This window comes from Gambusia affinis, linkage group LG07, assembly GCF_019740435.1.
Source record: "Gambusia affinis linkage group LG07, SWU_Gaff_1.0, whole genome shotgun sequence".
Classification (NCBI taxonomy): Eukaryota; Metazoa; Chordata; class Actinopteri; order Cyprinodontiformes; family Poeciliidae; genus Gambusia; species Gambusia affinis.
Window position 1 is genome coordinate 18416438 of NC_057874.1, and position 15314 is coordinate 18431751.

Consider the following 15314-nt stretch of genomic DNA (forward strand, 5'->3'; position numbering starts at 1 on the left):
CTTTCATTTTCGACCACTAGAGAAATGACTCCTATCTCACAAAATTAATTCGTTCTGGTCTGTGAAATAAACAAAAATAAATGTAACTATGCAGAAACTTTCTGACTTAACAACCATTTTTCTTTTTCAAACAAAGCAGTCAGCTCACATTCAATAAAAAATAACTCAGAAAACCACAAAGGCACTTTATAATGATTAGAATAAATTTAATACGAAACTTGTGCTACGATACAAGAAAGATATTCAGCAGAACGAAATGCATGAGAGGATGACAATCAGAGATCTCTGTTGAGTGTATCCAGTTCAACATCTATTTAGCTGATCATTATTCTTTTGTTTCTCTCAGTCTCACTCTCCTACCCTTCGCCTCACCCATTCAACATTTTATTCCATGCATCTTTTTCACTCATCCTCTTTCATTAAAACCTCTCCCTTCTCTCTGTCCTCCAGATATCGAGGGCTCAAAGTGGGTTCAGATGACATAATGTTTGAGATAGCCCCACTAATTGCACATTAATTTCCACCACAATGGCTCAACCAACATACACTGCTAACCCACATCCTTGAATTAATGGCTAGAGCACGGTCCATCAGTGTTTGTCCTCAGTAGTTTAATACAAAGTTTTGCCTAAAAGAAGGCTCAAGTCTAAAAACCTTACATGGTTCAATATCAGCATAAACAACCAATGAAAACATAAAACTCTGTTACATCCTAGAATTACATCTCCCACAATCACTTAAATGATTAGGATTATCTTTGTCATGAAGGCATCCAATAATATTGATGTAAAATTGCATTAAAACATTTAAATGAGCTAACTTAAAGATATAAATGTCAAAGAAAACTTAAGTCTGTCATATGCACTGGACGCACGAAAAACCAAAATAGCATTTGAAAGGGATAAGGAGGGAAAAGTGGAGCAGAGACACAAAAGTACACAACATTTTGTTGGTAAAATAAATGCAGGTTTCATGTTTTTGGTTTCTTTTCCTTTATTTGTCACACAAGTTTCTCAGATCCAGCCGAACCTGTTGGAATACATGAAGCAGGCTAAAAGCGCTCAAAAAGCATCACTTCATGCCCTGATCCCAGTGAATTCAAGTACAGATGTAGAACAAAGTATTAAAATAAAAACATACTTAGAAAAAAAGAACAAAGGTCCATCTCACATTGTGGAAAAATATTCTGTGACCCGATGAGACAAAAGCATGCATTGCATTATATGTGGGAGAAAACTAACAGAGTATTTGAGGAAAATTGCAACATAGCAGTCAGACAGGGTGCTGGTAGTCTGAGGGCCCGAGGCTTGTTTTCTGCTGGATGACTGGACATTACAGGTGAAATTATGAATTCTGTTTTTTGACAGAAAATCCTGAACGTATGTATCAGTTTGTGATCTTAATCTCAAGACAACAATATAAAACACACCAGCTATAGTGATGCCTGCTTAGCTAAAAAAAAAAAAAACTTAGATATTAGAGTGGCCTAGTCAAAGTCTGAACTTAAACTAAACTTGCATTTGTTTAGATTAGACTCAGTGGGCAGAGCACCTTCCTTATACCACATGTTGATGTGTCCATGGGTGAAGCATTTACCCCCAAGTTGCATGTTGGTGTGTAAATGAGTGAATGTAGTTCATTCACTCATTCAGCGCTTTTAGTGGTCAGTTTTCTTAGAAAATCACTCAAGTCCATTTTCTTAATAGATGAAGTCTCTCTGAACATTTTTGGTGTTTTACTCCAGATAGCTTTGTCTGATATTAACATTAGTTTAGTGATCCGAAATGTTTTGGTGAAATCTCTACATAAAAAAAGTCCCCAATTTATAGTAAAATACCGGCAGCTGCGGTTGCCAGAATTTTATTGTATATTACATATAAATGCAGTAAAATGTAAAATTATGTAAAATTATGGTTGTCAGTTATTTTACCATAAATTAGAGACTTATTTTTACAGTGTATCTTTTGGCTGCACTTTGTATAAAATCTGAAATGGAACATGAAGTGGGAACATGGGTATGAGGGTTGCACGGAATGTCACAAGTTAAGATTATGTAAAAATGTGAATTATGAAATGCATTCTAGTTTTTACATATGAGAATAATAAAAAAATATATAACTATAAAAAGCGTTTCAACATTGCACAAAAACCACATGTAACCCAAACTTCCAAAGGCAGACATAGACACTGATTACTTCCCTAATTTATGTGCATAGACAATATCTAATTGTTGTGAAAGGAAATTTTGACTACTAAAACAAGTATAAAAATGTGTTGTTGTTTTTTTTCCCTTTTTTTTGGCTTTTTCATATTCAGTCTGCAAACTGTTGTGCCACAGATGCACTCATACTTTGCAAATAATTTGCATATGTATTAGATTGATAGGTTCAGCTTCTAGAAACTATTCTAACATCATGTTATGATGCTGTAAGTCTATGTTAAGTTGGGAGCTAATTTTGTTTACAATGTGAGCTGCATCTGGAGGTTTGTATTTCATTGTCTTTTTAAATCTATAATCAAAATGCTGCAATTCTCTGCTGGTAAAATGTATTTGTTGTTCTGAACTATTTGAGACAAATGTTAATAATATTGCATATCATTCATATAACGCTATGGAACTAAAATAATGAAGAGTTTTCCTATAATCTTTTTTCTGTTTTCTAAGTCAAAGATATACGTCACGTATGTGAGAGAAAAGCTTTGTATTTTAAAAACACACCATGTTATCTAATACTGCAGTACCGCTGCAGTGATGCCACTTCATCGCTAGGTGGCAATGGTTCGTAACAATCAAACCATTAGGCTGAATAAGAGAAAAAAAACAATTCTGATCACACGAGTACACAGCAATCAATCCAAGAGTATTATAAGAGTAGATTTATATACTGTAGAAAAACATATTCTGGAGCTCAGCACAATGTAAAAGTCTTTGTTAAAATGTTTTAAATCAATAACAATAAAATTAATTTTATGTAAGATTGCAGATTGATTTTGCTTCCTGGCTTATTGTTACATTCTGAAGTCAGATTAAAGCAATTACTACTTTAGTATGTTTTGTTTCATTTCTGTGATAATTAACAATTCAATAAAGTCTCATTTTTAAGTGCAAGTTTTGTACATAGGAACATTATCTCATTTTTAATTACAGCAATAAAATGCTAATTTCTTTAACCTTTTATATAAACTTTTAGTTCAGCGAGCTGGTGAAAGTTTTCATGGACATTCCCTTTCAGAAATGTGCACAATTAAGCTGTATTTTTGTTATTTCATCTGTAGTGCTGGAGGATATCAATACCATTTCCTTTCCTGTTTCCTATTTCCCCTGCTGCTTTCCTGCTTGTCTTGTGCCTCCTTCTTCTCTGTGAGCAGAGAAGAAGAAAGAACTGGTGTAACGTGAGATACTGCAATTTGAGATTGTGTCTGAGACGCTCTGTAAATATTTGAAAAGTGCATCCCTTTTATTGAGCGAGCTACAGTTCACAGTTTCACAAACCTTGCGATGCTGTGCAAAAACGTACATACAAGCAGCATGGCGTAACCTGAAAAATATGCAGGGTTAATTGAATGAATGGATGTTTTTTTTTTAAAGAGGGGTAACATGTATCCCCTCTTAAAAATCCCCTTTACTTTTAGAAAGACTGCAGCTATAGAAATCTAGAAGAGTACTGGAAAATTTTGTAAAGTACTTTATTAACATCTTATATTCTTGTGAGTCATCCTTAAAAATCTGACTTAATACTAAAAATCCATGCTCAGCTTTGTATCTATTTAGAATTGCCGTTTTTATGATATAAAGCACTTTGAACTGCTTTGTTGCTGAAATGTGCAAAACAAATACACTTAATTGATTGAATTAACCTAACATGCATTGATTTAAATGGTGAAAGAAAGGCTTGGTTCAGTGTCAGGCAAAAGTATTCATGACCTTTGAACAACCAGCATGTGACTGGGTGTTCAAAAAACACAGGCTGATTATTTCTCTGGAGGAGCTGCAATGATCCACAGCTCAGGTAATATGTCAACAAGTCAACTATAAGTTATTCCCTCCATAAATCTGGATTTTATGAAAAAGTGGCAAGAACTAAATTCATTGCTGAAATGAAATTATAAGATTTGCAGCTTGTTCTCAAGGCATCTAGGGGAGAGCTCTATGATTGGATGATATCAAAATAAATCTTGTTTACCTGTAGGACAATCCTATAAACGGCAGAAAATAATAACTGCATTTTACTCTTAAAATATCAACTGCACTGTGAAACATGGTGTTAGTGGAAGCAAGATGTGGGGAGTCTTTACTTCAGCAGAAAGAGGGAAGACCATAGGGTCTATGGGAATGTAGAGGGAACAAAATAAAAGACCATTCTGTAAAAAAAATCCACCAGGCGTAAAGATTTTCCTTCCTGCTGGACCATGAGCCTGAAGCACAGAGGAATGGTGTTATTCACATCATAATGAGACTAAATAATAGTCCAGTTAAAGATTAACCTATATAAAATTAATAATGTGTGGCATAACTTCGCAAATGGATTTTTATGAATACTATCTATTAAATCTGACTGAACTTGATCTATTTTACTGAGAAGAGTGTAGAGAAATTTCAGCCTCCATGCACAAATCTGCAAGAAACATGCAATAACAAATATGGAAACCACGCTTTTTCCATTTGTACAAAAAAACTAAACAAAAAAACAAACATCCTTCTGCTTCCACACAGAAATTATGAACAACATTGTGTTGTTCTATTAAGGCAAAAAACAAACCAACAAAAAAAATAATAATAATTTAAGTTTGTGACTCTAATATGACAGAACATGAGAAAGTTCAAGGGCTGTGAACACCAATGCAGGAATTGTGAGAATATGATAAATCCACTCCAGGAGACCTTCAGGCATTATTGGCTAAAAGTTCAGTTATGGTTCGAACTAAAGTCCTTCATGATGGGAGGATAAGGCATGACCACTGTGCTGCCTAATTTCGATTGCTAATTCTTCTTCATGGAACAAAATGCAGGCAGGTTATCGCAAATCACCTTCACTACAGAACCATCGAGTTTTAAAATTGTTAATATCAATACAAGTTTGCATACAAGATGTGAATTGATATGCAGGTTTTTTTTATTATTATTGCATTAATTCATTCACATCAGAGACTCTAGCTGCTTCTAACCTGTACAGATCATAAACCAGATGATCTCACTCTTCTTCTGCTCTGAGGGTGCTTTGCCCTTCATATCCATCAGAAATTTAAAATCTAATTTGTCACACCACAGGACGCTTCATTTCACCTCGGTTCATGCTAAAAGCGTTCTGGCCCACATAAGCCGTCAGTTGTCCTGGATCTCTTTTATATATGTTGTTTCTTTTACATCTATAGAGGTTTAACTGTGCAATGTGAACGCAACAATGAACTCCTTTTACTGTCAACGATTGTGGGACGTTCTACTGAACCTGTGATGTATGGCCATTACCTATGGATTGTACGGTAGTGTATTCTTCATGCTGTGCAGCGTGGCCCATGATTCTCAGCCATTTTCAGTTCTCTGCATGTTGCTGGCATTGCCAACAGAAAATTACATGGTTTCCTAAATATATTTTAATAATATGCAAACCATGCCCCCCGCCCCCTAAATTTGTTCCAGTTTTGTTGAACCCCAAAACAAAAACGGGTAGACATTACACTTCTTTATGTTTGGTGTAAATCTGATGACCTCTCACTAGATTCATCATCATAGAGAGAAATCAGAAGCCCTTAATATGCTATAGCTCTGCATTTCTAAAATACCAAGAAAGATTTTCAATTGAATGTTCCTGAGTCATTTTAAAGTCATTTTTCAAGAATTATAAACATTTTGCTTTCAATAAATTGGTGAAGAATGATCTGAAAATTGATTTAGGGCCTTTTTGAAGATTAACATTTGCTACAGATTAAAGGCAAAGCAATGAAAGACATTTTTATGTTAGACATAAAAACGATTGCTTTGCCTTTAATCTGAGCTGTAGCAAATGTTAAATTTTCCTCATGCTTTTTTGGCTAAAAGGACTTTAATTTTCCACACAGGGTCTATGTAATAAAGAAAAATAGCTTCTATTAAACATCCTAAGCTATCTTTGTTAGATTAAAATTTATATGGTCTGTAGCTCAATTTTTTGAGATAGAGATGAATGTACACAAAAAAATCCCTTTTTCCCAACCATGTTTTTGTTGTCAGTAGCAAAACGTGTTAAGATTTACAAACTTGAAGTATAAATTTTGTAATGCAGAAACAGGAAAATAGAAATATTAAAACACACTTTTTAGCATCTACTTTTTACTTCACTTTACATATTTGTGTTAGTGATTGCTGCCAAATTACACATAATCTGAAAATTTGATTTTGTTGACACTCCTTTTGTTGTTGCCAAGCACACTATCTGGCCTAGAAATTACTTTAAATAAAAGTTAGGACTATTTAAGAAAAAAAAAAAAATCTTGAACAGCATTTTATTTCCTGCTTGTGTGAGTAAAGTCATTGGATTGAGGGTTAGCCATCACAGGGTTAATTTCCTCAGCCCTACCACCCGGATGCAGTCATTCACATGGCTCTGACAGCATCTGGTGGTCACAGCCATTAAATCCCATTTTCATCCCTGTAAAGCCAAACAGGCAGCAGATGCAGCCAACCACATTCATGATCTTGAAGCCATCGGACCAATTGCAGGGTGAAGGGGGAGGGAGCTCACAGCACTGATCTTCTGTTTGCAGCATCCCAAGAGCAGCCTCTGTTGTGTGAAATACAAGAAAAAGGGCAAGACAGCGGGAGTGAATCCAAGGAAGCAACTCGAAGAACTGGAAGGGTGGAATCTCTTGGGGGTTGGCAGCCAGGATAGGGTTACTTTTGATTTGTGGAGTTCATCCTTAGAGCAAATGGCTGTTGTGTCAGTGTAAACAGCCTGTGCAGTACCTGCATTGCTGAAGGGGGTAGGAGAAGAGGAGGAGGCAAATGGAGCAAATGTTACCTCTTCCTATGAATGTTTCCTGCTGTTAGATAGCCCCAGACCTGCTGTTGCTCACCTCTTAACATGCATGTTGTATGTTGAGGTACGTATGAATATCTGATCTAAGGGTAAGAGACCTGCTCATGTTGGCAGGATTAGCAGGCAAGATGCAGCACATCTTAACTAAAAATAACATCAAGAGGAGCATGACATGATCCCATGCAGAGAGCTGTGAGCGTTTGTTTTTGTGCAGAGCAGGGCAAAGCAGACTGAACTACACCAGCCGACTAAAACCAGCCTTTGTTTTTCATTGGTTGCCTTCAGTTGCACATGTTCCTCATTAAGAGCAAAAGCAGACAGGATGAGGAGGGAGGAATGGATCATATGTCTGTGCCTTCCTGTATCACCATAGAAAGCAAGCTCTTTTAAAAAAGGAACCTCTTCATACGTGTAAATCTCGGGGAAAAAGTGCTATTTGCTCTCATGGGACGTGTGTAGTACGCAAGTAGGTGGGAGGAACATGGGCTCAAGCCATGCAGTGGATATTTATGGAACCACTGTGTGTGGGTGTAAGTTGAGTTTGATGTCTGAAAGTGCTGCCAGCACATTTCCTAGAGGTGAACGTTACAGTTAGAGTGGTTAGTATTCCTCTGACTTTATGAAGTATGTACACCAGATTCCTCCTGTACGTTTGTTACCCACATCCTGCCAAAAAATGAAGAAGAAAAAAAAAGAAACACCCGCCACAACCTTGCTGGCACTAACAGCCAGGGGCTAAATAAAAATCTGGAGTTCTAAAAAATGATTTAAGCATATCATCAACAGACATATGTAAAGCATTTTTACTTGTGTCTCCTTTTGCAGCTCATATGGAGGAAGAACCATCAATGCCTCAGCAGACCATAAACCATCGGCAGGGCGGATGTATTGACCATGAGACACGTTAGAAACTAAGCAACACATCAACATCCACACAAAAATAAAGGGAAAAAGTTTGAGAAAATTTTCTTGAGAAACCTACACCCGACCATGGCTGTGAATACTGCCAAAACAACGTCAAGTTTTCTCTCGACAGCTGCAACAACCGCCACGGACCCGTTGCTCTCAACGAGCCTCGGACCTAGAGAAAACATCACCTCAAGAACATTTATGACTGTTACCCTAACAACGACAGCAGCAACAACAAACGAGACCAGCTTCAACGCCACCGTGGCTCCAGACGTGGTGATTGAGGGCTCGAGTGTTGGAATGCTGTTGGTGCCCTTTGGCATCATCACCCTCATTGGCTTAGCGGTGGCAATAGTAAGGAACTGATTCAAGATTCTCCTACGTTGCTCTTTACTCCTTTTGATGATCTAATTAATAGATATTTTAATGTCATTTTTATTATAGATGCTGTACATTCGGAAACGGAAGCGGTAAGTGTTTACATTTTACTGAACTATCTCTACAAGAGGCTAGAGGAAGTTTTTTTTTTTTGGAGTGTGTTGCATAATTTGCATCTAAATATGTAACTTAAGATGGACAAATGTGGGTTTTTTGGATGGAAAACAGTTTAGCAATTTGCATTATCTTTATGTTTTTAAACTGAACTTGCAACCTCTAAGAAAAATGGCTGATTGACCAGAGAGTGCGGATGTATAATAATGATGAGAGCATCATTATGAGGCACTTTGAGGGAGGTTTGCCCTGCTAAAACATTTAATTTGATGCTCTGCTGACTGTTGAAGAAAAACCAAACACCATAGTGAGATCCAAAGGTCTGAGGCCTTCAGAAGAAAGACTTGCAACTTTTGAGTCTGAAAAAGATAAAAACAGCCATTCTATTATATGTGAAAAAAAGAGACAAAAACGTTTACCTATGATTGGAGATCTGAAAGGAGGAAACTTCTGCTTTCTACGAAAGGCATGAAGGCCAGAGAGAAGTTTGTCAGAGAGAATATAAACAAAGATCAGAATGTTAACAATATTCTTTGCACATTTAAGCCTAAAATTGAATTATTTTGACATCAGAATGGAAGAGCTTCAGCCTAAACCAAATTGTATTTTTTGTTAATGAGCAAAACAAGTGTAATTTCTATAATATTTTTCTATAATTAAATCATTTTCTTTTTCATAGACAAATTTAAAAGATGTCAATGTGTGAACATTCCTTTAGAAAGAACTCAAAAGGAGTCTCCTAATTTTTCCCCCCACAACATTTCAATATGAAAAATGCTGACATGTTCACATCTATTCATCAATACTCCAACTCAGTCCAACTAAAAACATTTCCAACACCATCAGAACAAAAGCAGTTTGTAATACAAGAATTACTTATGAAGTCAAAAGTCCTCTTGCTTTCCGTGGAAAACATGAGGTGACAGTGGGAAGGTACAACTAATTTCTCATAGAAAGAAACCTGCAGCAGAACCAGACTGTTTGTGTTTCAGGTTAGAGAAGCTGAGACATCAGCTCATGCCCATGTACAACTTTGACCCGGCTGAAGAACAGGACGACCTGCTGGAACAGGAACTACTGGATCACGGACGGGACGGCAGCCTCGCAGGTCCAAACGCCAAGGTAGGCCGGACGGCGCAGAGAAAACATCAGCACATTTCTAATCTAAGCTACATCTAATTATGACTAAACCTCAAGATTTTTTGGTCAAAGTTTTCTTTTTTAGTTGTTAATGTGTACTTGTGTATAAAACTTTCAGTTGGTTATAATGAGGTTATTATGATTTTGTCTGTCTTTGTGTTAATTTTTTCCTTTTTTTATTTCTGTTTAAAGTTTTGACAAAAGGGCAAACATGGTAAAGTATCACCCGTGTGACCTTTGAACCTCTTCTTTTAACCTCACTGTTCTTCCCTACGCTCATGCTGTCCCTGTTTCAGTATCCATAGTAACAAGAAGGCAAAATGTTTGAAACATTTTTTTAATCTAAAGAAAATTAATTGACATAAAAGAAACAGTTTTGCTTAAAGTCTCTTTCTGTGAACCTGCACCCTAACAATCTATCACTTACTTTCATTATTTATCCTTCATCCATGAATTTGTAGAAGATCTAGCTATTGAAGGCCACACAAAACTGAGCAAAAACCTTTAAAATGGTGCCTTATGATACAAAATGTGGGACTAACAAGTAAACTAATATAAACCATGCAGTACAAGTAAAATCACACAGTGCAAGTTTTTGTTTTAGACAAAATATCTACCGTATTTTTCGGTCTATAAGACGCCACTTTTTCCCCACCCTTTGAACCATGCGGCTTATCGCCCAGTGCGACTTTTCTGTGGATTTTTCTTCAACCACCAGGGGGCTCTTTAGCACGAACTGAATCATTTAAAGTTGGAAATCAAAGAAGAAAGCGCTGGATTTTCATTTAGAAGAAGCACATGCTAGCTGCAGGCACATCGGAGAAATTTCTTCAAACTCATAATCCCTTTATCATGAAAACCACACGAAAAAGTTCATATGATGTAGCTTTTAAGATGAAGGCTATCAATCTGGCAGTACAGGAGGGAAAAACAGCCGCTGCACATAAACGAATCCATGGTTTGGCGTTGGAGACGCAGGGCTGCGTCCTTAATAGCAGATTTATTAAAGACGCAGCCCTCTGCTGTGTCCTTGTGGAAAAACGAGAGCGTTGGGGATACCAGCGGTTTGTAGCCCGGTGCGGCTTATGTATGTATGCTTCCAGTTTAAAAAAAAATTTAGTGGGTGCGGCTCACAATGAGGTGCACTCGGTAGTCCGGAAAATACGGTACATATTTTTATTAGTTGGACACATTAGAAGTTAATTTCTGATTTTAAAAGTTGTCTAAGGGCTGCTTTCAGTTTTAGAAGTTTTAAGCTGCCCTCAATTCATTCATCTGTTTAATTACTATAGGAGAAATTTATTGTACTCCTGGCAAATATGTGCCTTAATATGAATTAGTATTTGCGATTAGTAAATAAATGCAATTAAAGTAAATGTTGGATTTTTCAAGCTTTTCAGTTTAAGATTTTGTTGCTGTAACAATGGGTAGTTTTTTGGGGGAGTTTTACTCGTCTTTATCAGGGGTAACAATAAATTTACCTACGTTTATGTTTGTGGCATCTGGTGTTAATTGTACAACTGATCAAAATCTGAATGTTAGGATTAATGCAAGAGCTTTAATTACCACTTGACATGTTAGAAGTCATTTTTCTACACATAATTGCTACACTGTAAAACCTTTGAAGGTGGTTTAACTTGAAAATATAATTTAAGTCGACAAGAAAATTGTTTTGATTTTAACTCAGAAATTAAAGTTCATGAAGTTGATTTGACAAGAGACACTTTTTCTAAACATTGTTTTTTTAAGTTCATTAATCTTTAATTGTGAGTTTTAACTTAATGCTGCAATTTAAACCAAATAATTATTTCACAATATGCAAGAAAAAACCTGCTTTCTCCTAGTGAAAGAGCCACATTTCTGTTATTTTCCCTCACAATATCAAGTTGAAATAAATACTTATTTCACTTTAGAATAACTTAAATTCTTGTTTCAAATTGCATGAACAAAATTTCTGATCTGATTATGAGTTTTATTAAACATCACAATAGATTCTGCTAAAAACATTTAATGTGAACAGAACATTATCCTCAAGCTTTAAAATAAACATTTTTCTTAACACAGGAGTCAGATCATTGTAACACACTTCCATCTCAGGATACAAAAATAAACCGCTAAACATTTGGGGGAAATAATTTCCACTCCTGTCTTCAATTTTTTTAAGTGCTAATCTAAAAACTATAGTTTATTCAACTTTTGGAGGCTTGACAGAATTAATAAAAAGTTAACTTACTGTTGTAGGTTTATCTTTCACAAACTCACATTCAGGTTGTAATCTAAAACTCACTAAATTTATTTGGCTCAAAGAGTAGCAGATAGTAGACACAACTAAATGCAGCTCAAATGTTTTACAGTGTATATAAGAACCTAAACTTTTGTCCGTATCAACAACCTTTCTAAACAGGAGTTGCAGTGAACTCATTATAAACTTCCTCTGCTTTCTCCTCTTCAGACTCTCACAACCTCCCAGGGGACAACGCAGCGACCCAGTCGTCTGGTCTTCACAGATGTTGCCAAAGCCCTCAATGCTTAACAGCCCCTCTGCCCTGCCTGGTCAACCCCAGCCTGCAGGAGAGCTGCAGACCACATACCCAGACACAGACTGTCACTAACAAGGGAAAAACAAAGGGAAGTTAGACTGTTTTAGGCTTGAACTGGAGGTCTGATAAATGTTGTCTTCACAACGTGTCAAATGCTTGTATCAAAGAAAAAACTCATTGAGAACAATGCAAAGGGTTAGTAATGATCTTGCACTATTATTATTATTCACTGGGGCACCAATTAAGTGTGGCACCCTTGTTTTTTAAAAACTATGCTCCGTCATTGTTAAAATATTTAATAGCTCGTCAGTTTCTGCATCTATGTTTCTGTTTCATATGAGGAAATTGTGAATCTGTTATAGTGATTTTGTGGTCTTACACCTCGTATGCTGGATGTGTCGCCATCCTCAACCTGTTTTCCTCCCTATTTGTCTTCGTTACAGACTGTGGATTAATATCATTTCCATCTGTACACATTAAAAATATATTTTAAAAAAACCAGAGGAAAAGAGACAGCACAATCCATGGCAACAAATGAAGAGTGTGATATTTTTTATTGATAAGCGATATAGAAGCAAGGTAACACAAATCACAACGTAAAGAATTGTAACGAAATATATATCACAGGTTTGTGAGTTGTATTAAAGAAGTGGATGAGGACATATCAGTAACATAGCTATTACATTGTGTTAAAAGTAAGGCATTAAAGATGATTTCTCAAGTTACAGTTCAACTTTTCAATAGTTGAAACTAGATCAAGTACTGTATGTAACTATATCACTAGCAGTAAGATCACAAAACAACATTGTCCCCTTACAGAAAGAGTAAATATCCAAACACAGCTCGTGTAAAATAACACACTGACTTAGCTGGAGTTAAATTAAGAGGCACCTTTCAGGCTGACTCTCATTCACTTCTGGTCATATCAATATAGTGAGATGAGATGTGTGTGTGTGGACTACTGCATTATTATTTAAAAGTTATTTCAAGATTTTATGATCCACTCTGCCTGCAGGTCTGATGGACACTTGTGGCCTTAAAAGGCCACAAATGGCCCAGGCTTGGTTCTCTTCAGAGGTAGTCCAGGAGGGCTAAATAAGTAAAGTCAATGCAACATTGAATAAATCGGTAATATGGCAGCAGCTTAGGCAACAGTGCTGAAATACATAAATGATATATCAGTAAAAACAGAAGAAAAGGTGTTTGAATATAAAGTAAATGGGTGATTTTCAAGTAATGAGCAATGCAAGAGTGACATGTTTGATGCATTTTTTAGAGATTTTAGAAAAAATAATCTGTAAAAATTCTCGTTTTATGAGAAATACTTCCAACATGTCAGCATAAGAACAGAAATCCCTGCAAGAAAACGTGTTCAGATATTTTAGATTAACTACTTTTTGGAGGTTTGTTATCTGCTGTTGATGCAATTCTAAGGAAGGGTTCTGTGGATTACTTATCAGCAATCAGTATTTTATCTTTAGGAGAGAGCTGTCTGAAGATTTCCGATGTCAGACAACTGCTAACTAAAAACTCAGACACTTTTTATTAGATGGGAGGTTGCAAACACTAGTAGCTCAGAGTTTCTTGAAGATAACTTTACAAAGAGTGTTAATTTAATCAGTAATAGTGACTACACTTTAGAAATTATTTGGTTCAAATTATGCTTTTACTAGAACTAAATTAGCAAAAGGGCTACATTTTGCAAATGGGTTCCTGCTCCAACCCACCTGATGACAGTTCATTATTTCCTCAGTCTGTCATCAAACCCTTCAAAGTAAAAGCATGGTCCATTCATTTAAATCAAGTGTGTTCAACCAGGAGGACATCTCAAGGAGGTAGAAAAGCAGCAGCTCTGAAGGACTGGTTACAACATTTTCTTACACATTTTGCTTTGGGTATTGACTCTGACTTGCTGACCTATTTTAATACATTTCACATGAATTCAGAAAAACAGGCAAGTAACTAAATTCACAAGTTCTTAGCTCTACTCTCTAATCTCTTCTTTTACAAACTCAAGTAGTTCAGACAGTTTGCAACAGGTACGACTCTGACTGGTAATATATACCAATAGAATCCCCCTTAAAATATCAGAGCCTTCTCTTTACAGTATGTTTAGGATGATCTGGTGATAATTAACAGTGGTAGTAATGTGCATCTATAGTGACCACTTGGTATTTGGAGGCACACATAGCTGAAGGAGCATTTAGTCTGCCATGGAGGGCAACAAAGAGACTTGACGACTGGATCAGCATGTGAGTGTTTCTGCTCAAACTTAGAGCTGATCAACATGTAGCCTTAAACCAGACGAGGCTGGTAATGAAACTGTCTCTGTGAACACAAAGCCTCTGTAATTAAACGCTATACCTTGCTGATGTATTATAAAAACCATATCAAATACTTAAATAAAGTGACATTATCAATGATTTTTCTGCCCTATAATAACCAAAAATTTCATATTTTTAGCTTTGTCCAGGGTACAAACATGCATCTATAACTCAGTTTTGCTCTTAAGTTTACTTATTAATGAAGAAGCAACCATTTTTTTTTTGTCTACAGGAGTATTTCCTGTAATTATCAACCTAATTTTATAACTATATACTTTTTTATTCTTCGTGTATCTTCTAACTTCACCAATATAAGATCTAAAAATTATCAACACACCTGCAGGAAACATGCAGGTTTAAAGTTTATGTCTTGGGATTTCTGCCAGCATTGAACACACTGTTAAAAAAGTTGTATTTTATTTATCATGAACATGAAAGTAAACAGAAACAAAACATCTTACCCGGAAAAAGCAGCAAACCTCTTAGTTAAGGGGTTTCATTGAATCATTTCAGTGAAAACTAATGAGTGTTTTATGCCCAACTAATAAAATCCTCTGTGCTTAACTGAAGCTTAAATACAGTGGCCTGCAAAAATATTGAAACTTATTAAACATTTTAGACATTTTTGTTATATTACAACCAGAAACGGCAATGTATTTTAGTGGGCTTTTTATGCAGTAGACCAACAGGAGGCGATGCATACGTATAAACTGGACGGATGCATGTTTTAAAATGTATTTAAAATACAAATCTGTATTTAAACCCTAATAATCTGATGTAACCAACTACCTTGAGAAGCCACCTAGACCAAGGGATTAAACCAAGGAATACTGCAGGAATAAAGTTGTGGAGAAGTGTAAAGCTGTAAAGTTATTAAACAACACCTCAAGCTTTAA

General features: G+C 36.0%; 1 protein-coding gene across 2 annotated transcripts; it reads left to right on the forward strand.

The window, feature by feature from the left end:
• The first annotated feature begins 6703 nt into the window (after nt 1-6703).
• On the forward strand, nt 6704-14517 carry si:ch211-161c3.5 (uncharacterized protein C3orf18). Of its 2 annotated transcripts, XM_044121331.1 has the most exons (7): nt 6704-7077; nt 7839-7907; nt 8050-8276; nt 8367-8392; nt 9407-9536; nt 9747-9768; nt 12007-12141. In XM_044121331.1, exons 2-6 carry the CDS (start codon nt 7844-7846, stop codon nt 9750-9752), a joined length of 453 nt encoding a protein of 150 aa, XP_043977266.1. In that variant the 5' UTR covers nt 6704-7077; nt 7839-7843; the 3' UTR covers nt 9753-9768; nt 12007-12141. The 2 variants fall into 2 exon arrangements, with proteins under 2 accessions (XP_043977266.1, XP_043977264.1); XM_044121329.1 differs by lacking the exon at nt 9747-9768 and having other exon boundaries at nt 6705-7077; nt 12007-14517.
• Nucleotides 14518-15314: the final 797 nt, after the last annotated feature.